Genomic DNA, 26,982 nt, shown 5'->3' with positions numbered 1-26,982 from the left:
GAATATTTTGGGTCTGATAGCTATATATATATACATGTTATTCAAAAGTAAAAGCAATGTTTGATTGGTTCACATTATCCAAAGGGAGTGGGATGTAGTTGGCTGGTGAACAAAGTCTATGGGGAAGTTTACAAAGTCGATAGAAATAAAACAAAATCGGCATAGAGCAGAATCTAAATCACAATAATTGATTATAATATGATAAAATTCCCGACCCCAAAGGCGGTTGATTCAAATATTTATGATGCTTTATGTCAAAATACATTCCACCCAAAATATGTGTGATTGCCAAAGTATAGTACATTAAAAACAACAATAGTTCAACTAACCCCATTAGTCCAGCAGCATAATGAAATGATTAATAAGTTTTATTGCCTTGTCAATTGAAGATGATGTTACATGATGACAATTATTAAAGTCAGCTAGATCTATATCAAGAAACCAAAAAGAAGGGGTAGGGAGGGGAGAGAAGAATGAAGTAAGTTATCGGTATTTGTAGTTTTGAATTTCAGTATATTTATTTTAATTCAACCGATTCAATCTTGAGTTTTCATATTTTCTGAAAGAGTTATAGTTTCATTATAGTTTATTATAGTTTAGTTTTGGATCATAAAATAAATGGGAAAGTGTATTTTCAACAGTTTTTCTACAAACATTTTTTTTTTTTTGGGGGGGGGGGAGGGGGAGAGTAGAATGATCAGGTATGTCTTAGAGCCACCTGTTCATTTCTTGAAATCCTCTGCACACTCTTCACTATATGATAATAATGGATAGAATGAGTAGAATAATGCTACTGCTTTAAAAGTTGGCATTAATCATGGACAGAATGTGTTAATAAAACACACTCAATAACCCTTTCATTGTTGCTGCACCAGTGGTTTACATCCTGTATTTTGTCACTTTCATCGTACAGCTATACAGCTTGGTAAAGATTAAACGCTTAAATAGACCCTGTAGCCTCTTTTCTCGGTTCATACTTATCCAGAGTGTGTCCTTTCTTTCCAGTATATTTATTTATAGATAGGTTAGGGGAGTCCATTTGAATTGAGCGATACATCATTTTAAAGCTTAGAGTCTGTTCTTTCAGAATCTGTAATTAAGGGACAAGTCCACCTTCATGCACATGTGGATTGAGTGAATGCAACAATATTAGTAAGACACATCACAGAAAGTTTGGAAAAAATCGTACAATCAGTTCAAAAGTTATGACTTTTTAAAAATAAAAATATCTGCACAGTCACTGCTGAATGAAAAGACTACCACAGTGTATGATGTCACATGTGCACATTCTAAGGAAAATAAAAAGAGAATTTCACAAAACCACACTTTTTGAATAAAGTTCACATTTCTTCGACTTGCTACTGAGGTAAGGGTAATATTCTTCCCCATGCCTTCTGAAAGCTCGAGAAGTCGAGTATCCTTTTGTTATGCGAGAAAAGTGAAAATATGTTGAATTTTCTTTATTCTTTCTTTATATCATTGTACACATGTGAGATCACAAAGTACGGTATAGTAGTCTTCTCATGCAGCCTCGACTGAGCAGAAACTTCCAAAATTCATAACATTAGAACGGATTTTCGAATTTTCCTCAAACTCTCACTGATGTGTTCTACTAATTGTTGCTGCATTTACTCAACCCACATGTCTATGAAGGTGAAAAAATCTATGTCTGGCGACTTTTTGTTGATCAATCATACCAATCCTGATGGAAATATCTTCAAATTCAAGGAAGTTCTAAAGTCTCCTTTAAGTTTTACCAAAATCTAACTGTGTAGTTGCCATGGCAACATACCACTTAATCAAGAGTATTTCAAACCTCTGTACATCCCGTCAATCAGTTGTACCTATTCAAATGGAATCTCTTCCAAACTGGAAAATAGCCTTCTGTAACAAACTTCAACCAAAAACCGTAGTTTTAGGTTGCCATGGCAACGTAAAAATCAACAATTATATTTGACCCCTGCTTTATACTCTTGGTACCTTCTATGTAACTTTCATATCGAATTTTGTGAAAATTGAATCTTCCTACCTGGAGAAATAAGCAAAAACATGATTTTTAGACAAAAGTTCTTTGACCTTTGACCTTCGGAAAATTCACTCCAAATTCAATCAAAATATTTTACTTGTTCTCAATATTCTTCCTGCCAAGTTTTATCCATATTGGATATTCCTGACTTGAAAAATAGCCAAAAAACCTATTTCGCAGACAAAGGTCATTGACCTTTGACCTCTGACCTCCTTCCCACCATAAATTTTTTTGGAGCACCCTATTTTTTGAGAAGGCATAGCATGAAGTAGCTTTGGTGAAAAAACTCATGCTTTTGTCCACCGTGTCACGATAATTTTACTAAGCTACCCCACTAATAAGGGCTACTCGAGGATCAGCCTTCAAGGGGCTACTGTGGGCTAGCCAAGGGCAGAGATAGAGATTGGAAAAGCTGGTCACATGGGTTTCTATGAGCTTGCTACTTGGGTTTCACACGGGTACAAACCTGGTAAGCAGGGAGCATGATGGGATTTTGTAGGGCAAGCCCTGCCCTTTTTTTTTTTTGTTGAATGTGTGTGCATGTGCGATTGTGAGTGTGTGTGTGTGTATAGGGCCCATACAGTTGGTTGCTACTTAAACCAATTGATAGACCTGGCTCTATCATTGATCAAACTGGAAAATTTGATACCAGTTACACTTGTTGCGACTTTATATGGTTTCTATACCCACACAGGTCCTACAGGGGTCCCACATAGGACCTAAAGCCAGGCTGACACTTGCACGATTCTGTGGCACGCATTGGCACGGCTCGAGTCGTGCCAGTGCGCAAACTAGTCATAAACTGGCGTGAAGTGTGTGTAAACTCGTGACTGCGTGCCATGTCAGGACGAGAATTTTGAAGTGTTCAAAATTTTGGTCATGACAAAATTTCACGACCAGGTCGTGAACTATGCGCAAACTGTTTGTGAACTCGTCGTTAACTTGTTGGGATGATGCGGGAGGATGCGTGGCAGTGCGTGGCAGTGCGTGCCATGCCACGACTGTCACAAACTGCCACGAATAGTTCACGAACAGCTCACGTCGAGTTGACGAGTAGTTCACATGTTCATGAATTGGTGCGCGTCGCAGCGTGGCCGTGCCTTCCCACTGACACGGTCACATGTACTTCACGCATTAATGGCACGAGCAATTCACAACTAGTTTACGCACTTTACGAACAGTTTGCGCATGGCTCGAGCAATTCACAACTAGTTTACACACTTTACGAACAGTTTGCGCATGGCTCGAGCAGTTCACAACGAGTTCACGACCAGTTCACGTCGGTGCAGGGGTATAGGGCAAGAAATGCGAGAAAGTCCCCTCACCTACCCCCCAAAAAAGTAATCTTTCGTTTTCTGTTTCTCTTTCTTTTCGTTTCTCTTTTCGTTTACTTCCATTTCTTCGTTTCTTTGTTCTTTTTGGGGGGTGAGGGGACTTCTTTTCTTTTATTATTCGTTTGCACTTCTCCTTTTCTTTTTCTTTTTTCCTTTTCCGTTTCTTTTTTCGTGTCTTTTTTTGTTTTGTTTTTTTGTTTCTTTTTCTCTTTTTACGTTTCTTTTTCTTTTTTTCTTTTGTTTTCGTTTCTTTTTTGTTTTTTGTTTTTGTTTTCTTTTGGGGGATGGGGAGTGGGGGAGTGGAGTTTTGTTGTTGTTTTTTTGTTGTCCTTTATTTTTCATTTCTTTTTCGTTTCATTTTCCGTTTCTCTTTAAAGGACAAGTTCACCTTCATAAACATAAGGATTGAGAGAATGTAGCAATATTAGAAGAACACATCATTGAAAGTTTGAGGAAAATCGGACAATCCGTTCAAAAGTTATGAATTTTTGAAGTTTTTGTGCAGTAACCGCTGGATGAGAAGACTACTGCAGTGTATGAATAACTTAGATGCCACATGCGTACAACAATATAAGGAAAATATAAAGAGAATTTCACAAAATTTCATCTTTTGAAAAAAGTACACATTCCCCTGACTCGTTACCAACATATGTTATGGGTAATATTATTTCCCGTGCCTTTAGAAAGAGGCAAGTCAAGTGCTCTTTTATTATGCGCAAAAAGTGAAAATATGTTGAATTTTCTTTACATTTTCTTTATACTGTTGTACGCATATGACTCACAAGCTGTAGTAGTCTCCTCATCCAGCGGTTCCAACACAAAAATTTTAAAAATTCATAACTTTTGCATCGATTGTCCAATTTTCCTCAAACTTTCACTGATGTGTTCTACTAATACTGTTGCATTCTCTCAATCCTTATGTTTATGAAGGTGAACTTGTCCTTTAACTTTATTTTAAGGTTAAAATGAAAAACAAGTGTTTTGAAATAAGATAACAATTTATTAACATGAAAACAGCAAACAACAAATATGTACAGGTACTGTATAGGCTGTTATTTTCGCAAATTTTGGGAGTTTCGGGCTGATAGCGAAATTAAAAACATGCGAAAATATTACCCCGTCATACCTTATGTACAAATTGATGACAAAATGCATCCAACGCTGGCCAGACCAACGCGGCTGTTACACCGGCCAGTACGTACACATACTATTCTACCTATTACGTACGCTACAGTGCGACCGATTGTGGAAGTGCAGTACGATGCTAAACATGTGCAATCTCAGTGCTACGTAACTGCGACCAGTGCAGCAGCCCCATACCAATAGCGTAATGGGGCTGCGGACTGTAGCATTAAGGATCATGACAGAGTAGTATCGCGGACAAATATCAACTTAAAATTGAAAAATTTGTTCAATTTGAAGACTTATCAGTGAAGTTCAAGTATTGACAACAGGGTTCATGCAACGTTTGGTTCTGCCAATAGTCCTTTTCTGTTCGAATTGATGACTTAATGTGACTCAGTCGAGAGGAACCTGGGAGTGCTTGAGAGCCGCACTGAATTGACAGCCAACGCATGTGCACACATCACATGCGCACAAATTTCAAATCCATTGACTGGATAAGATGTCTGTGTGAGCATGTGCTGGCTGTTAATTCAGTGTAGCTCTCGCAGGTTCCTCTGGACCGAGTCACATTAAGTTATCAATTCAAACAGAAAGGGACTATTGGCAGAACCAAACGTTGCACGAACTCTGTTGTCAATACTTCAACTTTACTGGTATGTCTTCAAATTGAAGAAATTTTTTGATTTCAAGTTGATATTTTTCCGCGATACTACACTGTCATGATACTGAATGCTACAGTCCACAGCCCCATTATACGCTATGCGTATGGGGCTACTGGTCGCAGTTACATGCTATGTTACCCTACGCGAACGAACACCGGCTCCGAGCACCGGTGAGGCCAAGGGATGCATGTGAAACTTTGGGTAGCACGAGCGCAGCTCTGAAACTTTGTCGTCAGCATCTATTTGTTGCAACATTTGGTAGGTACTTGTGAATGCCGTGTGTGAGTGTCTCACTGCAAGTTCCCGTAATTGTTTCATTTTATAAATCTTCTACTATGTCTTTTCTATTGTCATGTTTGGGAAGTCACAATGCAAATGGAAAAATGAGTACACGTACGTTGGCAAGTCTTTGAACGTGTTTCTCGGGCTTGGCAGTAGACCTTACTAATACTACTAGTAGTATCAATCGCGAATTTAACTACACGCGAAAATGTCACTGATGCCGTGATTCGCGAAAATATCTGTACGCGAAAATATTGGCTTATACAGTATTCAGCATGTTGTCTCTTCCACAGCCAATCCAAAAATGACCAGGGGTTGGGGAGGCCCCCTTTTTATATGGCGTGCCCAAGTCGGCATGACGCCGTCCGAATTGCGCAAACTCGTCGTGCCAATGCAGGAAGTGCGTAAACTATGAGCAAACTATGCGCAAACTATGCATGAACTCGTGCCAGTTCGTGTCAATGTGGACACTGATGGGCACGCATTCGTGAACTATTCGTGAACTCGTCCAAGGGACATATATTATAAGAAAACGTTTAGAGATATCTCGATGAGACTTGGTATGTATATGCATGAGTGGACGAACTTTTGGGTGCTCATGCTCAAGGTCAAAGGTCAGAAGGTCAAGGTCAAATGCTCAAAATTTCACTATTTTCCCCATTATATGCCTGATGTTTTTTCCTTGAAACTTGGTGTATACTGTTTATGTTTCAATTTTCAACTGGCCAATTACCAGACGTATTTTCCCAAATGTTTACAAGAAATTATACAGTTCATGATTATCCAACTCGTCAACGTTACGCATATCACCTTCCACGTACCCGAACAATTTTCGCGAAAAAAACCATTATGTTCGCTGGGCCCAAATATTGGAACGAACTCCCTATGGAACTTGTAAGTTGTACCACTGTAACCTCATTCAAACGAAAACTGAAGCAATATCTTCTTAGCAGCTACATTGTACGGCATGCATAGTGTATAGTTCTTGTTACTCTTTACATGTTACCCCTTGTCTATCCCACCTTAGTCCGGCGGGATCCTAACCATGAACACTATTTTTGAACAGTCTGCCTATTGCGCAGTTCATGCACCTATTGTTCCACTCGGTTATCGAAACTCTCGCGCGTGACAGCTGTCGGTTACTATGGTCACACGGAATGCTTGGTTTTAGGACCCATGCTGGAATGTTACTCCTGAGCTTTCGGTATTGTTTACATTCACGACAAATCTCATTATCCCACCTTCTACTTATGTATTTATGACATACAGTTACGCCATTTTCTATACTCTGCAACACACCCCTTGAATCTCTGCAGTTGTTGCTCACTGCTGCAACATGTGACCTTTCAGCTTTCTGTTTTTCTGTATTTTTATTTAGTGATATATATTTAATTGGATTTTTTGTTTTGTTTGTTTTAATCGGTTTCCCCAGATATAGTTGGTCTTAAAAAACATCCGTACTTTAAACTTCCCCTAATCTGATTACTCACGGGACCTGCGGCTGTACAAGCTAATGCTTTTACGCAGGCCCCATCATATTTCTTTTCGCATTATGACCACAGTGTAATTCGCATGCATACAGACCTCATGTTTATACCAAATCAAACTTCTGTACATTCTGATGAAGTCTCATCTGAATTATGTTTTGTATAATTTTCTTATTTATATACTTTATTGTGATATATGTGAGAAATATGAAAATAAATTGAAATGAAATGAAATGAAATGAAAATGTCTTCTTCTTCTCGAGTCACTACGCAGAATGGAACGTTAGATTCGTCCAGTCCAATGTTGGATGCACTGCCTGGCACAGGGCGTTAGAGCTGCCAGATCTTCTTTTGTGCAAGGGTCTGGTAGAAGTGGACAGACCAGGAAATGTTGCATAGTCTGCTCCTCTCCACACAGGCAGGTGGTGTCATCATTCTCACTATACCCCCACTTTGCTAGGTTAGATTTGCAGCGGCTGACAGCACTTCTTAGGCGATTGCAGCAAGACCAGAAATTCCATGCCTCACTGGCACCTGATGGTGTAGTTTCCTTAGGACCGGTAGTAGACACTGTATGCGGTGTATGGGTAAGACGTTCAATCCACATGGATACACGCTGCTTGTCAGGGCTTTTGTTCAGAGCCTTTACAGAATGCGTGAAGCTGCGCCTGGATTTTAGCCTCTTTCTTGAATGATCATGATTGAAGAGAGGGTGGCGAGGGTCATTTTCTTGCTTCAGCTTTTCCTTCTGGGATGCTACGGTCCTACGGCTGCTTGGAGGAGCAATCCTACTCAGTAGGTAGAGGTCTTCAACCTTTGTGGGCTTTAGGCAACCAGTAATAGCACGACATGAAGAATTTAGACCAGTGTCAATCTTAGTGGCATGAGCTAATCTACTCCAGACAGGTGACGCATACTCAGCTGTAGAGTAGCATAAAGCCAGTGCTGTTGTACGTACCGTCTTCGCATCAGCACCCCACTTCGTATTAATTAGTGAGCTTTCGAAGAATACTATTCCTTGATACCACCTTTGCCTTGGTTTCAATGATGTGATCCTTGAAAGTGAGGGACCTGTCAAGTGTCACCCCCAGGTAGACTGGCTTGGATACATGTTGCAGGCGTTTCCCATACCAACTAATCCATAGTTGATGGCTGGCTTCCCTATTCTTAAGATGAAACACACTGATTTGTGTTTTGTCTGGGTTAGCTCTTAGATGGTTGTTGGCATAGTAGGGAATGAGTAAGTCCAGTGCACTGGAGAGGGAGTCCTCTACTTCATCGAAGGTGTCCTTTTGAGATGCAATGCAAAGGTCATCAGCATAGAGGAAGTGTCTGGTTGAGTAGGTTGATCGTTTGTGTAGATGTTAAACAGCAAAGGGGCAAGCACACTCCCTTGAGGAAGTCCGTTCTTCTGTGTCCTCCATTTACTCTTTCTACCACCGAGGTCTACGAAGAATCTGCGGTTTGATAGCATGTTGCAGATCAACTTTGTGAGTCTAACATCTGAGGTCATCTCATACAGTTTCTTGGTAAGGATACGGTGATTGACTGTGTCGTATGCTGCAGAAAGATCGACAAAGGCAGCACCAGTAATTTTTCTGTTCTCAAAACCATCCTCGATATATACTGCGTGAGGTTCAGTAGTTGTCCTGTACATGATTTTCCCGGTCTGAAGCTCGCCTGCTCCGGGATAAGGTGATCATCGACGGACGATGCTATGCGGTTCAGGAGGAGGCGTTCAAACAGCTTGTACATGTGGCAGAGTAGGGATATCGGCCTATAGCTCTTAGGGATGGCAGGGTCTTTACCAGGTTTCAGTAGAGCAATGACTTTTGCTTTCCTCCACATCTTTGGGATCTTGTTGGACTTAACACATTCGTTGACCATATCAAGAAGCCATCTGTGTGCACCTGACCCAAAGTGTTTGATCTGTTCCACTAGGACATCATCAAGACCTGCAGCCTTGTTGTTTTTCATAGACTTCATTGCAGATTCCAGTTCACTCATTGTGAATGGCCTTGTGAAACTTGTGGCGTCTTGTGAGGATGCATTAGCAGCTCTGGGAAGTTTAGCCCTCTGAGGACGGTGATTTGGATTTCCGCGGCTATTCAAGAGGAGTTGGTGGGCAACCTGGTCAGCGGTGACTTGCGGCCTTGGCTGCGGCTTTGTGTAGTCATTTCCTAGGATGCGGATGGTCTTCCAGGCTTTCCTGCTACTATGAGTCATATCTGTGCTTTCAATGAGCTCTTGCCATTTCTTCCGCCTTTCTTCAGTGATGGAATTAGCTAAGGCTTCACCAAGCTCAATGGTGTCATCACTAAAAGGTCATCCTCAAAACGCAAGATGTAGTCATCATATAATGCTTTAGAGTCATCAGTCAAGCCCTGGATGTACCTTGTGCAGCAGCCACGAGGAATGTTACGGCACGATGATGATTTAACTGATTCTACAAAAGCATCATAATTGTTAGGGGTAGCGGGAAGATCTAGAATAGCAGAGTCTAGGTCATCAGAGAAGCCCTTCCAGTCGGCTTTCTTGAGATTGAAACGTCGCCTGAAGGGAACAGCACGGGGAGAGATGACTGCAGTGATCTTGAGACCTATTGGCCGATGTTGTGTGTGGGGAATGGGATCCAGAACATTCTTCTCACACTGATTGGCAACAATACTGGATGTGAAAATCAGATCTGGGTTGTACCCCCGCCTCCATCTTGAGCTGTTGAAAGAAGGAGGGAGCTTGGCATCATGAATGAGAAACAGTTGGTTGGAGTCTGCCCAGCTCTCGACTAGCTCACCATCTTCATTAGTTTCAGCATAACCCCAATTGACATGATGGCTGTTAAAGTCTCCTATGACAACATTGATGCGACCGCTGGTGACATCAGGGGGAAAATATGGAAGGAGATTTATACACCGAACTGACAGATACTCCCTTGGTGTTGATGGTAATGATTTCAGTGTCATCCGTATCAGAAATAGATATCTTGTCAGCAGACAGCCCATTACGTAAGAATACTGCACTTCCATACTGGTCATGTGGCCTCTCAGCAATGAGGGTCATACCCGAGATGCAAGGACGTACCCGTGAAGGTCCGCGATGAGTCTCTTGGAGACAGAGGATATCACAACTATGCTTGGTGCACAGATCTGCCAAAAGATCTTGTTTGGCGCCAGTTAGACCTTTGATGTTCGATGATATTATACTCAAGGCCGGCCCTGACAAGGGCCCGTGCTTGCGACCTTGGGCATCAACAGTTCTAAGGCCTAGTTGAGTCATGATAATGTGTGATAATTGTTGACAGCGTAGTGTGGTTGAAGGATTCGCAAGTGTAAAACACCTGACAGGGACCGCGACGTGAACGCTCCTTCAGTGGCCCCCGCGTATACATGTAATACCAAATAAATATTCTCCAGAGAGAGTTTCGAGTCATGGGGTCAAAGGTCAAGTTAAAATGTTAAAATTTCACTTTTTCTCCATATCTTGGATATGGTTCAAGGTATCTTCATGGAACTTAGTACATATGCATGTACTGACTAGCAGTGATTATCTAGGGAATGTAGTGGTCATGGGTCAAAGATCAGGGTCAAAGGTCAAGGTCAACTCCTCAAAATTTCACTTTTTCCCCCATATTTATGCAGTACTTGCCAGATTTTTCTTGAAACTTGATATACAGTATACATGTATTACCCAATGGAGATTCTCTGGGGAGTTTGTTGCCCAAAGGTCAAAGATCAAGTGAAAGTGCTAAATTTCCCTTCTTTTTTCCATATTTATCTTGAAAGTGACTCAAGGTATCATCATGAGACTTAGTACCGGTACATATTTATAAAATGCATGTTCTACCTGACAGTTATCCTCTCGGGAATTTTAGGGTCATAAGGTTAAAGGTCCAGGGTCAAAGGCCAAGTGAAAATGCAAACATTTTACTATTTGATACTGAAATTACACTTTTTCTCCATACCTTGAAAGTTACCCAATGCATAGACTTATAAAGGGTCAAAAGTCAAGTAAAGATCCTCAAATCCCAAAATACCTGCGCTCTTAGACAGTATAGCCATCCATCCAATTAAACTTAGTTATAGTTCAAGGAAAGTGAATATTCAACACATTTGTGACAAACTTGTCATTCTAATATTTTGCCAATTAAGCCTAGATGTGAAACTGTCATCACACATTGTCAAGTTGTTGTACTATAGACCTATTAGGAGAACCATGCATTATGGCGGAGGCATACCAGTCGCCATAGCGACATTTCTAGAACATTTCAAATTTGGTATGTAAATGTATCATAGTCAAATCTATACACCTATACCTATTGATAATGCTGCCCTCACTGTTCCACCTTTTACAGGATCAAAGGTCACCCTGATCATGTCAAAATTTGCAAAAGTGCTTATTTATGCAATAACTTGATTGTTACCCAACGGATTTTATTCAGACTTGCGGAGGAGGTGTATGGGTAGTCATTCTACGTGAAGGACACAACAGTTTGTGGTGACGGCGACCTCAGTGTTCCGACTTGGATGCCATGTCACATTTCTTGTGTGCACTGTATCAGCCACATTTCTCATCAGATTTTCTTCAAATTCGACAAAAAGATGCATTATAGTAAATTGAAGATGCCTATTGTTTTTGGTGGTGGTGCCCTTGTTTGTTTCGTCTTTATACACGAAGCGGTAAATATTTCAGGATCTGCTTGTGTGTACGATCCTGGCTGTGTTTCGTGACTGATTTTTTTTTTTCAAATTTGGTATGTAAACATATTATAGGCAAATCTAGACACCTTTACATATTGATACTGCTGCCCCCACTGTTCCACCTTTTACAGGGTCAAAGGTCACCCCGATCAGGGCGAAATTTGCGAAAATGCTTATTTGTGCAATAACTTGATTGTTACTGTATTTTACTCAGACTTTCTAAGGAGGTGTATGGATGGACATTCTACGTGAAGGACACAACAGTTTGAGGTGACGGCGCCCTCGGTGTTCCAACTTGGAGGCCATGTCACATTTCTTATGCTCTATAAGCCACATTTCTTGTCGGATTTTATTCAAACTTGCTATGGAGGTTTGTCAGGGGGTTATTCTAGGTATTATAAACAAAAGTTTCCATTGACAGCGCCCTCATTGTCCCGACTTTTAAGGACGCCATGTCATATTTCTCGTACAGTGCTCACCCGCTAATCGGGAACCGCTTTAGCGGGAACCCCGCTTATGTGCAACAAAACTTGATGCAACAAAATTTTCACATGTTATTTCCATCGCTTAATCGGAACCTTGAACCGCTTTATCGGGACAAATCTGGCAGAAACATTTCTATTGTCCATGTATTAATGTCTAAAAATAATAAGTTAATACTTAGAAAAAATTGCAGGGACTTCATTTCCTTACCAGAAGGATTATTTTCTAACTAGTTGCCAATAGATTATGCCGACTGCAGTCTATAAACATTTACCATTAGGCAATGAGATGTAGGGCAGTAGTGGGGGTCTTATTGTGCGTCATCTTTCCGTGCGTTGTCAGTTTCTGCTCAAGCACTTACACTGTAATTGAGTCCACTAATCTCACCAGCCAGCCAGCTACACACGTAGTTGAGAGACTGAGCTCTCTTCCTACTTCAGCCCTCCTGCATGTTACATATCATGCTCTCACCAACTCATGTGTGACTGTGTGTGTGCCACACCAACACATGCAGTGCACTATGTGAAACTTTAGCTTTGAGATAACACACACAGTCGTCCACTGTATGCAGGTCTAGAGCCCCATCCCTGCAATCTACAAGCGTGCGTACGCAAATTCCTTTCTACCATGGCGTTCAGCCTTTAGGTGACTGGCATGCTTGTTGGGTGTCAGACTGTCAGTTTCCCTCTATCTACCATCATTTTTTTCTTATTCTTCACGTTACATGAAACACCTGCACGGCTGCTTGCAAGTTGTTTGTTGTTTAATCAGTGACAGTGTGTTTTATTTTTCTCTGTCATTCATGGGATTGGGCCAGGGCGAGGGATATCAGAAGAAGGAAGTCTGCTCAAGCCAAGGTGTCTCTTGCACCATACCATCAAAATTAATCATCATATGATCGCTAATCATTTTGTTTTTCTTAAGTCCCAAAGTCAGGTTGCGTCTTATACACAGGTGCATCTAAACACCGAACTTAACAGTATCTGTATTTTCAATTCTATAAGAGGTTTATTTTGTGGATCAAATAAATGGAGGTTTGTTCCGATAATGCATTTGCCAAAATTGTAAGACTGCCATGCTGTGTCCTTTCTTATCTCCGTTTTGGGTAGGACCTGCGTGTCGTATCGTGCGGGTATTTGACGCTGTGATTAGCGTTGGGTGTGATGACTGTGCATGTTTTAATGTAATGCCCACATACTTGACTTCATGTTGTGTGGTTTGCACAGGCCAATACCGGTCATCGCTTAAGCGGGAGCACCGCTTAAACGGGAGAAAAACTTGTCTCCCGACCCCTTGCGATTAAGCGGTAAGCACTGTTTGTGCTATACTACATCTAATCTCATTTCTCATGGGATTTTATTCAGACTTGCCAAGGATCGGTCATTCTAAATGAGCATGTAGGACACAACAGTTTGTGGTGGTGGTGCCCTCAGTGCTCCAACTTGAATGCTAGTCACATTGTTGTGCATGCTCTATCAGCCACATTTCTTGTCAGATTTTATTCAAACTTGCTATTGAGGTTTATGGGGAGTTATTCAAGGTAACAAAAGTTTTCATTGCCAACGCTCTCATTGTTCAAATTTTTATAGGATGACATGTCATATTCCTTGTATGTGCTATGTACCAGCCTCATTTCTCATCAGATTTTATTGTATCCTGCGACAGTTGCCATATTATACAACATTCTGGCCTAAACAGTAATCCAGATGGGGTATGGGAGATGGGTTCGGGGGATACATGTGCTCGAACAGGTCTCCTGTGCGAGTGCTATAGTTCAGTGTTGAACAATACATTGTCATAGTAACTTTTTTTTTTTAATACAAAAACATACAAAGTAATCATTGCTAGTTGAGCTAACTCCCTCAGTGTTAGGTTGGGGTATTAATCACATTGAGTTATAGTTCTAGTTAACATAGAAATAAGACTATTCAAACTGACAAGTTCATGTAATGGCAAAATTTGATAGACAGTGGTTGACTATGGCTACAATATGTGGCGTTACTTATCAGTTTTGAAGCATAACACATTAAGCCTGTGATGTAAGGTCAAACTCCGCCGTTTTTGCCCATTTGCGAACTTGTAAGCCTGTTTACTCTTAGTGTCAAACTAGTGAGCTCTATGACTTATGGGCTGTATGACTATGGACCTTTTTGCCATGTCGAACTTGTGGGCCATATGACTTGTGGGCCATATGACTTGTGGGCCATATGACTTGTGGGTGCCAGTCTCGTAGGATTTCCCCTGCCAGATTAAGCACTTCAATGTTAAATCTTTCTGATTAAGGTAAAGAAGTACCGGTACATGTTTTACTTATTTTTGTTCACTTGTACTGATCTGCACACTGAGTAATTACTGCCAACATATTGAAAGGGACAGCGAACAGTTGCTCACAAGGTTTGTTGTGATAGAACAGGGATGCATACTTAAAACAAGTGTTGTTTTTTGTCACAGCAATTTACCAATACCTGTGATAGAGAGCATTAACACTTCTGCACAGCACAGAGCAAGGGTACAAAGGAGAGTTTCTTGTGTCTTCTCCTTCAGTAACATCTCCCTGTTGAGACACTTAGGAGACATGGATAACAAAGTTAACATTTCTCTCTAAGAATGTTCTGTGTCAGATTTTTTCCATATATTTTATGGGAATCATTCTTAGGGGTAGGGATACAGGGTTGTGCAAAGACATGTCCCCCATGGGTGATCTTGGGGAGGGCCCAAGAGGCTGAAAAGGGTGAAAATTTCAAAGAACTGTTTCTGCAGAACCAGACGAGTACAGCTAAGTCTTTAGATACTCTTTAAAGACCTAATAAAATGTTTTAGACATTTTTATACCCCCGCCAAACGAAGTTTGAAGGGGGTATATAGGAATCAGCGGACGGTCGGGCAGTCGGGCGGTCGGTCCGTTGCAAATCTTGCGTCGCGAACTACTTCCTCAGTTTTCAACCGATTCCCATAAAACTTGGCACAGATGTGTGCCTTGGGTTGTAGATGTGCAAGACGTATTTTTTGACAGTACCGAAAAAGTACGTTGCCATGGTAACGGCATATTATGGGCAAAAATGGGTACAAATCTTGCGTCGCGAACTCCTCCCACAGTTTTTGATCAATTTTTATTAAATTAGGTACAGATGTTCATCGGAATATGTTAATGTGCAAGACACATATTTCCGCAGTGGCAAAAAGTGCGTTGCTATGGTAACGGCATGTTATTGGTAAAATATAGGGCAAAATGCTTCATGGCAAAACTGCTTCATCAGTGTTCTTCCAATTCTCATGGAATTCATATTGAATGTTTGTCTTAGGATATAGGTCAGCATGACACATTTCTTGACAGTGACAAAAAGTATGTTGCCATGGTAACAGCTCACATATTATGAGCCAAAATGATGGAAAATTTTGTGTTGCAAACTACTTATCCTCAGTTTTTGCCCAATTTCCATGAAACTTGGTACAGATGTGTGCCTTTGGTTGTAGATGTGCAAGACGCATTTTTCGACAGTACCCGAAAGTACGTTGCCATGGTAACGGCATATTAATGGCAGAAGATCAAGGAAAGATCTTGCGGATTTAACTACTTCCTCAGTTTTTTGACCAAAGCTTATGAAATGTTGTTTGGCGGGGGTATAACCAGTCGCTGTAGCGACATTTCTAGTTTTCTCAATGATGTAACAATAACAAATGTTAAATTCTAAGTAATTCTATGGTTGTACGGGGTTTTTTTACTGTTCTGAATTTTGTTCTATATTTGTTAACATAATGGATGCAATTTCCTCTGTTTTGGAAAACTTTCTATACTTTCGCCGCATGCAGCGCACTATCACTTCTAAATTGTGATGACGTCTAAGAATGGAGTCGTCGATATTGATTGTCCGACCAGCCTAGCCATAGCGGCGCCAGCGAGCTGGCAAGGCTATGCTAGCGCGGCGCAAGCGAGCTGGCAAGGCTATGCTAGCGCGGCGCAGCGACAGCCGCCGGCCGGCGGCTAGCGCTGGCGGGGGAGCGAGCTAGCGAGCGCATAGCAGTTGCTGTGCTGCACTATTGTCATTGGCTAAGCCTTTAGACAAAAGAATATTTAATGAATTGTATCAGATTTAATACAGCCAATAATACAGATTACAACTGTGGTACGCTTGGATATCCAATATTTCGGCAAACTCGTGAAATGGGCCCCACCACTGCGTGTCTGTACTAATACTACAGCGACTCGCCTGTTTAAATACTCGTGAATTCAGCCCCACCGTGTGGCGTTCATCGGTAGGTAAGCACGGCGGTGGGGCTGCCTTCCACAGTCAATACTCGTGAATGCGGCGAAAATGACTTCCTAATATGTCCCTCAACTAATTTAACGGCCAATTTAACCATAAATACAACCCTACCTAACCCTAAACCCTAGGAGGACCTACCCTTGCTTGCTCTAAGCGCACGGGTACGGTGCACGCGCACTGCGGTGGGGCCTATTTCACGATAGCCCCACCACCACTGCGTGTCTGTACTAATACTACGGCGACTCGCCTGCTTTATAGGCCAAGACCTACTCGTGAATTCAGCCCCACCGTGGCGTTCATCGGTAGATAAGCACGGCGTTGGGGCTTCCTTCCACAGTATGATTTGTAGCATAAAAGAAAAACTACTCGACCAAAATTGACGATCATTCTTGGTACTGGTATCATTTTTCTTATAGAAAATGGCGCATCTAAATTACTGATAACAAATATTGCAGAAACTGACCATGGGAAACTGGTTAGGCCTTTTTTTTTTTACCCACGACCCACCCTGTCACATATCCCCCTAGACTCCAGAGTATAGCCTCTGTACTAGTGGTACCAAAGATTCTGCTATTACTACTTACTAGTCTACTATACCTAGTGGTAATAGTACTACTACTAGTAGTAGTACTAGTAGACTACTACTACTAGTACTGTAGACTTCTACTACTAGACTACTACTAGTAGTTTAACTTGTTAGCGCCAGCCGACGGGCCAGACCACGGCCGGGACGCTCCCGCTTGCTGCGGCCGGAGTAGCTGCTCACTTTGTGAGCGAGCTGGGTCTGTTCTTCTACTACTTACTAGACAAACAGTTACAACTTACAATGTCAATCATGTAGAATACAGTATATCCTTTCTAACGTTAAACTATATGGGGGCATACCAGACATACCACTCTGTATTTCCCAGGCGATCGTTTCCGTGAGGTCTATTCTCGGACTTGGTGCCATGTTCATACGCTCTTGCACTGGCAGCGGGTGAGATGCAGCTGGTTCATATCGGTAAGGTGCAGCCCCATGATAACGTTCTGGTTCATCAGCTGCCTCTCCCTCCCCATCTTCCCCTTCAACTTCATGTGCCTCCTCTTCTTCTCCGCTATCGTCAGAGCTGCAGTCTTCATCATCATCATCATCATCAATGTCGAAGTTTACCCGTATTATAGGGGAAGACATTATGCTCGAGGTACCAGGTATTTGTGCAAGCTAACTTAGTGATAATGTACTTAGTACTAATGCGTACATGTCGACAGTCAGTGGGTCGACCGGGAGCGCACATCCAGCGGGGCCCGGGCCTGGCCGGGCTAGCTAATGTGTACACGCGTGTACCAAGCTAGTAATCTAAGTGCTTGTGCTGAGCGGCGTCTGCTAACTGAGCACAACTCCGTCCTTATACAGTACGTCATCAATCGGTTCAGGGGTGTTGGTCACGTGACTATCTTTTTCGCAAAAGCTGCAGCGAGGTCCTCCAAAAATGTGATATTTGGGGGAGTTTCTTGAAGCGATAGAAACCGGAACGACACTGACAACATGTTTACATTGATAATCATGACATATATTTTACATTTCTTTTGCATATTAAAACATTTTGCAAGCATTTTATTAGGTCTTTAAGTATAAAATATAAGGTGTTTGAGATATTGCCCCAAAGGATAAAACTTATGAATTTTGCTTACCATTGTGAAATTTGTGCCAGTTTTGATTGAAGTTGCTTATAATGTCATTGTAATTTGACAAACCTGGTAATGTGGACATGTTTCGTATCATTCTGCAGGTTCATTTCCATCTCCTTGGTGTTCATCAATAAGTATCTGCTAAGCAGCCCCAAACTTAAGGTGAGATAAATGTGTTTGTATGTAACTGTAAATTAAGACACTTCCTGCCCAGCTAACTATCCCATTATTGACGTATTTATGATGAAGTGGAAAAGAGGGATAGAGTAGCTCATCCGGGTGCTTAAGCTTTATGTTTGATTGGTGCAGTACAGTGAAAAAAAAACTTTCTACATGCTCTTGTTAAATGGTAAACTTCTTGGTGCATGATTGTCAGCTGGATGCTAGGTGATTTTTAGCTCACCTGAGCCAGAGCCTCAAGTGAGCTGTTGCGATTGCTCTTCGTCCGACATCCGTCATGCGTTAAGTTTTTACATTTTCATCTTCTTCTTGAGAACCCCTTGACCGATTTTCACCAAACTTGACAGGTAGCATCCCTAGGGGGGATAGGATCTCAGTTTGTTCAAATGGGCACCATGCTTCACCGGGGGGGCAAAAAAAGAACACCTAAACTAAGGAATCTTAGAAAATCTTCTCTAGAACCAGAAGTGAAAGGGCTAAGTTAATACTATGAGTTAGTACATTGATGATTTGTTAATAGCGGAATCAGGGGTGCCCTCCTTGGGACCCATTAGAGGGGATGGGGAAGGGTGTTACGGCACATTTTGGTAAATTACCAAAATGTGCCGTCACTATGTCACGGCACATTTTGGTAACTGCACATTTTGGTAATTTACCAAAATGTGCCGATAGTGCACCTATACCTGACGGGATCAACTGTTACCAAAATGTGCAGTTATGCGAAGTGGATTTGCCTGCACATTTTGGACAATCTGCACATTTTGGTAACTGATCGCAGAACTAAAAACCCATGGATGGGCTTGAGATTTATAATACGGTCAAGGGGTTAAAGTGATATGGTCCTACAGTAAAGACAGGCAAGACACTTATTTAGCTCACCCGAGCTGAAGGCTCGAGTAAGCTATTGCGATTGCTTTGCGTGCGGGTATGCTGTGTGACCTGCGTGCTAGGTGCGTGAGGCTGACAACTCAGTGAAGGAATGCCTCTGAAGGAATGGCAGAAGTACCACAGAATGTCATTAATTTAGCCGCATACGGGGACTGCGAAATACAGTCCTGCTCGAGTAACCTGTGGGGGTCCGTGTCACTCCCGGGATTATTTTTTTTCTCTTGAATAATAAACACTTGGTGCTCATGTAGAGGAAAGAAAGAGAAAAAAAGTTTTTCACTTGTCCAAAAGAAAATTATAGAGGTTATAGAACAAAGTTATTATGATGATACTAATAATGACAGTAAGAAGGAGAAGAAGAAGAATAGAAAGAGACTGATTAGATAACTTGTGTAATGTGAGTACGGTTCAAAAGACTAGGGCATTTGTTTGTTTGTTTTGAAGGTGAATGCTGAATACTGTAAGATTTGACGAGTTTTCCTCTTACCATGGATTTTTGTAACTACTGTTATCAAAATGAACAATACAAAATGCTATACTTGTCCTGTTTTTGGAGATTTATTTGCTATGTTATATTACGTGTACTATAATAAAAGGCTTCCGGGGAAAAATGATTTTAAGAACCATACAGGACCAACATACAAGAAAACAAAATTCTGGAATGGATTTGCGTATTATCTCTCACCCTTCTCGTGATGCTCAAAAGCTTGCATCCCTTCCATGTTCATTGGAGCGAACGCGGGAATCGCAGGAGCTACAAATCTCGACTCCTCCTGTGTCCACAGTAGGTTCTGAGCGAATACAAGCTTTATAGTGCTCCCGCGTTTACCGCAGAAGCGCTTTCCACTAATAGAGAGTGCGAACTTGAATTACTCCATTATCTCGAAAGATGCGAGATTATTGTAACTCCATAAATGATAGAAAATAGGCCTATACTTTGATGCTGATATGCATGTCTAGTACAGTCGTTGCTATATACTGAAGTTTCTCAAACCCATCGATTATAGTGCGTTAATTCAAGCAGTTTCGCCTCCCTGCATGTTCATTACTGATGACCGGGACCAAAATCGGCCATAACAAATACTCTGTCAGGAAAGTATTGATTCAGTGCAACGCTTGTGATTTTTTTTTTCTCTTGAATAATGAAAACACATGGTGCTCATGCAGAGGAAAGATAGAAAAAGACAGTTAGTTTGTTGCTTGTCCAAAAGAAAATTATAGAGGTTATAGTTGTTGTGATAATACGAATAATGACAGTAATAAGTAGAAGAAGAAGAACAGAAAGAGATTGATTAGATAACGGGTGTAAATAATATGTGAATAAGTTCAGAAGGTGAATGCCTTTTGATTGTTTATTGGGTGAATGCTGAATAATATTGCTGAGAGATTTGATAAGTTTCCTTCTCACCATGGATTTGTGTTACTATACTGTTATCAAAATGAAAAAAAAAATACAAATAAAGACTTGTGATGTTTGGAAGGGTTTATTTGCCATCTTTTATTACTATAAACAACGTTTCCGAAAAAATATATACATTATATTTATTCATTTGATTATATTCTATTAAGAACCGGAGCTTGTGGATTTGAAGGAATACAGTATAAAATTTCCGGTATCCCGAAAAATGTGGCTGTGCAGGACCGATGTAACAAAACAAAACAAAAAAAATCTGGAATGGATTTGTGTAGAGTATGCTTGTATTCACGCTGAACCTGCTGTGAACACAAGAGGAGTCGAGTTTTGTAGCTCCTGCGATTCCCGCGTTCGCTCCAATGAACACATAAGGGATGCAAGCTTTTGTACCTACCGCGTATTCCCTCAACTTCCTCTGAACATCACGAGAAGGGTGAGAGATTAGTGCTCCCGCGTTTACCACAAAAGCGCTTTCCACTAAATTGAGAGTGCGAACTTTGAAATTACCCCGTAATCCCTCCTCTGGTATAGAGTTAACAAGGGAAGGATGCGAGATTATTGTAACTCAAGAAATAATAGAAAATAGGCCTACTTTGATGCTGATATGCATTTCTAGTACAGTCGTTGCTATAGTATACTGACGTTTCTCAAATAATAATCGTAAGAAAGTACGAGTATAGATTGAGTGCAACGCTTGTGATTTTTTTTCTTTTTCTCTTGAATAAAGAAAAGACATGGTGCTCATGCAGACGAAAGATAGAGAAAAACAGTTAGTTTGTCGCTTGTCCAAAAGAAAATTATAGTTACAAAGTTGTTGTGATGATACTCTCTTGGCTTTGCTTCGTAAACGAAGATTTAGGGGCATTGACGTCCACGTCTGGCGCAAGCTCGCTGGTGGCTGAAGAGGCCAATTCGTGACAGGCACAAACGACCACAGCGGCTGCAGGGGAATGACAAGTCCGGGTTTTGTGCTGTGGCAACACGGTTCTTCCTCCTTCTTCGCTTTTCTTTGAGAGTAACCCTACGGTTGTTCTCAAAGGAGGACACTGATTGGTGAACTGTGTGTCGCCAGGACCCTCGGTCAGCGGCAAGGGATGACCACTGCTGATAGTCGATGTTGCAGGTAGATAGAGACTTTTTCAGAGAGTCTTTGTACCTCTTCTTTGGTGCTCCTCTGTTACGGTGCCCAGTGGAGAGTTCACCATAGAGAGTGATCTTGGGTAGGCGGTGATCCTCCATTCTCGTGACGTGCCCTGCCCATCGCAACTGCGTTTTCAACAACATGGCCTCGACACTGGTGATCCCTGCTTGTTGAAGCACATCCACGTTTGTGATGTAGTCGCTCCAATGGATGTTGAGGATAGAGCACAGACATCGTTGGTGGAAACGTTCCAGGAGTCGTAGGTGGTGTCTGTAAGTGACCCAGGACTCAAAGCCATACAGGAGGGTGGTAAGTACCACAGCTCTGTAAACACTGATCTTTGCGGCTTTCTTGAGGTGCTTGTTTTTCCAGACACGTCTGTGGAGTCTGCCAAAAGCACTATTAGCCTTTGCCACTCTATTATCCACTTCCTTGTCGATTTTGGCATCAGAGGAGATCATACATCGCAGGTAGGTGAACTGTTTGACTGCCTTCAATTCTTTCTCACAGATTGTAATGTGGGGTGGGCAATACGCTTCCTGGGGGGCGGGCTGGTGGAGAACCTCTGTCTTCTTCAGGTTGACTTCGAGACCAAAGAGCTGAGATGTCTCTGCAAAGCAGGATGTTACACGTTGCAGGGCAGCCTCTGTATGGGTTACAAGGGCAGCATCATCGGCAAAAAGTAGCTCTTGAATCAGTTGCTCTACGGTCTTGGTGTGGGCCTGTAGACGTCGTAAGTTGAACTGGCTACCATCGGTGCAGTATCGAATGTAAATGCCGTCCTCGTCACCGAGGTCATCCGTGGTCCGTTTAAGCATCATGCTGAAGAAGATAGTGAAGAGAGTTGGTGCGAGGACGCAGCCCTGCTTCACACCGTTTGTGATTTGGAAAGGTTCCGAGAGTTCATTTCTGTTTCTGACCTGGCCACACTGATCTTCGTGAAGCTGCATGACCATGTTAAGAAACTTGGGTGGACAGCCAAGACGCTCCAGGATCTGCCAAAGGCCTTTCCTGCTCACAGTATCGAAAGCCTTTGTCAGGTCTACGAAGGTGACATATAGGCCCTTGTTTTGTTCATGGCATTTTTCTTGGAGCTGCCTGAGCACGAATACCATGTCAGTAGTACCTCTGTTCGATCTGAAGCCGCACTGGCTCTCTGGAAGGTGGAGTTCTGCCACAGCAGGTACTAGCCTGTTGAGAAGGATTCTTGCTAGAATTTTGCCGGCGATGGAGAGGAGAGTTATCCCTCGGTAGTTTGAACAGTCAGACTTTTCACCTTTGTGTTTGTAGAGGGTGATGATGACAGCATCTCGGAGGTCTTGCGGTAGCTTACCCTGTTCCCAGCAGCATAGGAAGAGTTCATGAAGTTTTGAAAGCAATGCAGCTCCTCCATGCTTCCAAATTTCTGGCGGGATGCCGTCGATGCCTGCAGCCTTGCCACACTTCATCTGGTTTGTGGCCTTGATGACCTCTTCGAGGGTGGGAACTTCGTCTAGCTCTTCTTTCACAGATTGCTGAGGGATCTGTTGAATTGTAGATTTGTCGACAGAGCGGTCGGCGCTGAAGAGGGTCTGGAAATGTTCTGCCCAGCGATTCAAGATGGATGTTTTGTCAGTAGTACCTGGCCATCTGAACTGTGCAGGGGGCTGACCACTTGGTGCGAGGGGCCGTAGATTGCCTTTAGAGCTTCATAGAAGCCCCCGTAGTCACCGCTGTCGGCACAAAGCTGAACTTTCAAGGCGAGGTTGGTCCACCACTCATTCTGAATGAATCGCAGCTTGCGCTGGAGATTGCTGCAGGCAGAGCGGAAGGCAGTTTTCTTTACAGGGCTTGATGGTTTTGCAAGGTGGGCCTGATGGGCAGACCTCTTCTTCTCCAGTAGTTGATGGATTTCTTTGTCATTTTCGTCAAACCAGTCTTTGGAGAACCCTAAGACTTCTCTAGAGGACTGCAGAATGGCAGTTTTCAGGTGTGCCCAAAGCATTTCAGGACAGGGATCTGTGAGAGAGTCTGAACCTTCTAACTTCAACTGAAGATTTGACTGGAAGTTGGCTCTCACATCGGCTGACTTCAGGCTACCAATCTGGATTTTCTTCCTGGGCGGACCTCCTCATTTTGGCTTTGGCTTGAAGTGAAGGCTGAGCTTACATCGCACGAGGCAGTGGTCTGTGTGACATTCTGCACTGGGCATCACTCTGGTTTGCACAACATCTCTGAGGTCACATTGGCGCACAAGGACATAGTCTAAGAGAAGCCAATGTTTGGACCTGGGATGCATCCAGGTTGTCTTGAGGCTGTCTTTCTGCTGGAAAGTGGTGTTGGTGATTGTGAACTGCAGCTCTGAGCAGAATTCCAACAGGAGATGTCCATTGTCATTACAGTTCCCAATGCCATGTCTGCCAAGAACACCTTTCCAGGCTTCCGAATCTCGGCCCACTCTGGCATTAAAGTCACCGAGGATTACAATCTTGTCATCTGCAGGGATGTCCCGCACTAAATTGCGCAGGTCTGTATAGAATCTGTCTTTGTCCGCAGGTTCTGCTTGAAGAGTTGGAGCATACACACTAAGAAGGGTAACAAACTGCTTCTTTCTCAGTGGTAGCCGCAAGGAGATGATGCGGTCGGAGTGACCTGATGGGAAGTTCTCCAGCTTTGAGACTATGGTGTTCCTGATCATGAAGCCCACACCTGAGAGGCGTCGTTCTCCCTTCGGCTTGCCTGACCAGAAGAGGGTGTAGCCTGCACCGTGCTCTTTCAGGCTGCCTGTATCTGAGAAGCGGACTTTGCTGAGGGCAGCAATGTCAATGTTCAGGCGGGAGAGTTCATGCGCAATTAAGGCAGAGCGTCTTTGAGGGCGGTTGCTCTTCGCTGTATCTAGCATGGTTCTGATGTTCCAGCATGCCAAATTGAGTCTAGTTGCACCTTTAGGGGCAGGTGCGGAGCCACTACTCTTCGAAGTTCTACCGCTTGAGAAGATGCCCGTTGGCCGCGGCTAGCCAGCTGGGTGATATGAAGATGAGCTTTGTTTAGGCCACCTTTTCTAGGCCTGTCTCCATGTGGAGCAAGCAGTGCTGTCCCTAAAGAGGGCTGCTTGGTCATCCAGGATGCTGCCGAACGATGTTGTCATCTTCAGGTCAACTATCAGATGACCAATATCCTGAACCGCCTGTATGTGGGATTGGGACTGTGGCTCCCAGTGACATCTTTCACCTACCGTTTTTGCCCCTTTCCCATCGCTACAGGACTTGGAAGAGTTGGGATAGTAGGAGTGGGGGACATGGATTTGTCCCTAGGGCCTGCGCAAAAGGCTTTTTTAGGTGAGAGACGGTGTGCGCAAACTGTTCCCACCCTTTACACCCGTGGTTCATCTGTCATAGCCTAGCAAGCTGGGACGGTGACAGTGAGGTCCTGTTGTAGGTTTTACATCAGACTTTCCTTGTCCTAGATGGATTGCCTGCCAAGGCTTTCAAGCTCCATCCACCTTGATGATACTAATAATGACAGTAATAAGTAGTAGAAGAAGAAGAACAGAAAAAGACTGATTACATTGTAGATAACAGCTGTAAATATGTGAGTATATACGATTCAACAGGTAAACGCAATTGTTTGTTTTAAGGTGAATGCTGAATACTATATGATTTGACAAGTTTCCCTCGTACCATGGATTTTTGTAACTACTGTTATCAAAATGAACAATACAAAAATCACTTGTAATGTGCTGATGGATTTATTTGCCATGTTATATTACATGTACTATAAAAACAAAGTTTCCGGGGGAAAAAAATGATTGTAAGAACCAAAGCTTGTGGATGGGAAAAAGTACAGTATAAAATTTCCGGTACCACAATCCGGAAAATGTGGCCATGCAGGACCAATGTAACAAAATATAAAATTCTGGGATGGATTTGTGTATGCTTGTATTCACACTGAACCTCCTGTGAACACGGGAGGAGTCGAGATTTGTAGCTCCCGCGATTGCCATGTTCGCTCCAATGAACACGTAAGGGATGCAAGCTTTTGTACCTCCCGCATATTCCCTCAACTTCCTTTGAACATCACGAGACTGGTGAGAGATTAGTGCTCCCGCGTTTACAGCAGAAGCGCATGCACTCCACTGAATAGAGAGCGCGAACTTTGAAATTACCCGTAATCTCTCCTCCTCTGGTTTAGTCTTAAGGGATGAATGCGAGATTATTGTAACTCCAGAAATGATAGAAAATAGGCATGCTTTGATGATGATATGCATTTGTAGTGCAGTCGTTGCTATACTGAAGTTTCTCAAATAACCGTACCTGTACATTATAGTACGTTAATTCAAGCAGTTCCGCCTCCCTGCTTCAAGTCTAAGATCTCTAGCTCGTGGGTTTGTGGAAGAAAATGGTTCCCTGTTCATTACTACCTAGTGATGCAGGACCAAAACTGGCCATAACAAATACCCTGCCAAGAGATTAGATCGAGTGCAACGCTTGTGATTTTGTTTGTTTTTCTCTTGAATAGTGAAAACACTTGGTGCTCATGCAGAGGAAAGAAAGAGAAAAAAGTTTTTCGCTTGTCCAAAAGAAAATTATAGAGGTTCTAGGTACAAAGTTATTATGATGATACTAAAATCATGGCAGTAAAGCGGGGTTCCCACTATCGTGCAATCTATTGCGAATGCCACGATTGGACATTTGTAACTGATCGTGGAAGATTCGTTGAACTCGATCGAAATTTCACGTTTGGATACGAGGTTATGCGAGTCGATACGTGTTGGTTCGCTTAGGTGCGATATGGTCATGATTGGTCTGTTTCAAGCAATACGATCTGTCATGATCTGATCTCCTGTTCAGATACGATTCGATATGATTGTCCCGATTGAGTCCATGATTGGTTCCGATCTACCACGATCATTATGATCGGTATCCCCGACTTGGTGCGTGCAGCTACGTTCTGATACGTTCCAATACGAATACCGCGAAACAAGGCGGGCTGTTGAGATAAGATACGATATTTTTCACGATCGGGATTTAAAAAAAAAAACATTTAAGGTGCGATTGGACCCGAATGGGAAATTATAGTCCGGCTGACAATGGATTTCATCGTTTTCTTAACTTCTGCAGAGTGATTAGGCCTACTATCCACAATCATTGATGATGGCAGTGGTTGACAGGTTGATAATGATGACAACGTGACCTTTGCAGTATTGCAAATGACAATTACGATGTTATCAGAGAGGAAGCATCACCTATTGGGATAGGCCAGCAAAAACCTCAGATAGTCCCTCCTCTAATTTAACCTGAAGAAATTCTAATTATTGAATCGACCTGGTCACCCTTCCCCTCCCCTCC

General features: G+C 42.5%; 1 protein-coding gene across 1 annotated transcript in view; it reads left to right on the top strand.

The window, feature by feature from the left end:
• LOC139713977 (GDP-fucose transporter 1-like) overlaps positions 1-26,982 on the top strand; it is a 204,674-nt gene that overhangs the window by 6,541 nt on the left and 171,151 nt on the right. Inside the window, exon 2 of the mRNA XM_071625703.1 lies at positions 18,134-18,194. Within this exon, the coding sequence (XP_071481804.1) occupies positions 18,134-18,194 (61 nt within the window). The remainder of the gene's footprint in view (positions 1-18,133; positions 18,195-26,982) is intronic.

This window comes from Diadema antillarum, unplaced genomic scaffold, assembly GCF_040938485.1.
Source record: "Diadema antillarum isolate AM-2024a unplaced genomic scaffold, OU_Dant_1.0 seq00002115_RagTag, whole genome shotgun sequence".
Classification (NCBI taxonomy): Eukaryota; Metazoa; Echinodermata; class Echinoidea; order Diadematoida; family Diadematidae; genus Diadema; species Diadema antillarum.
This window is presented reverse-complemented; position numbering and strand designations above follow the sequence as displayed.